Source organism: Bison bison, unplaced genomic scaffold (assembly GCF_000754665.1).
Source record: "Bison bison bison isolate TAMUID 2011002044 unplaced genomic scaffold, Bison_UMD1.0 scf7180017864471, whole genome shotgun sequence".
NCBI classification, from domain to species: Eukaryota; Metazoa; Chordata; class Mammalia; order Artiodactyla; family Bovidae; genus Bison; species Bison bison.
In genome coordinates this window covers 40,669,615-40,670,202 of record NW_011495032.1, presented here as the reverse complement: position 1 = coordinate 40,670,202, position 588 = coordinate 40,669,615, and the positions used below count along the sequence as shown (strand labels likewise).

Sequence of the window (588 nt, the reverse complement as noted above, 5' to 3'; positions counted from 1 at the left end):
CTCGCGCCCACCCAGTCTGCGAACCCTGGAGGGCGCCCCGTGCTCCCCCCCTGCCTCAGTTTCCCCACCTCGAGCAGACCGAAGCGCCCCCAAACGCGCCAGGCCCCGCCCCGGGTCTCCGAGTCTCTGCAAGTTCAAACTCTCACCCAGCTTCCCCTCCAGTTGGAAGCTTCGGGTCCCGCCAAGGCGGGCGCCCCGGGCGGCGGCGGCAACTGTCGCCCTCGAGAGAGTCTCGGCTCCCTCCTCTTTGCGGCGCCGGGTCTAAGCGCCCCTCCGCGCTCCCCAGTACCTTTGCTCCGTAGCGGGCTCCGCGCTTCCTCCTTGCTGATCTGAGTAATGACGGCCGAGCTGTCCATGGGGCCGGGCGCGCTCCCCTCCGGCCGGACTCTGGCCCGGGAGCCCGGCCTCCCCCCCGGCTCGGGCCGGAATCGGGGCGCGGGGGGGGAGGGGAGGGGTGGGAGGGAGGGATCCCCGCGAGCTTCGGAGGGGAGGGGAGCCAGGTTCTAAGGGGGGAGGGGGAGGGAGGGGGCGCGGAGGAAACTTTGTTACAACATGGAGTTTCCTCCCCGCGAGGCGGATGCAAACATG

The 588-nt window shown here is 71.1% G+C and overlaps 1 protein-coding gene across 2 annotated transcripts in view; it reads right to left on the bottom strand.

The window, feature by feature from the left end:
- The window catches only part of CTDSP1 (CTD (carboxy-terminal domain, RNA polymerase II, polypeptide A) small phosphatase 1), a 6,503-nt gene extending 5,921 nt beyond the window's left edge, over window positions 1-582 (bottom strand). The window contains exon 1 of one of the 2 annotated variants that reach the window (XM_010861187.1): window positions 290-582. In XM_010861187.1, the coding sequence (XP_010859489.1) occupies window positions 290-356 (67 nt within the window). In that variant the 5' untranslated portion in view covers window positions 357-582. The remainder of the gene's footprint in view (window positions 1-289) is intronic. The other variant, XM_010861186.1, reaches the window with a different exon arrangement.
- Window positions 583-588: the final 6 nt, after the last annotated feature.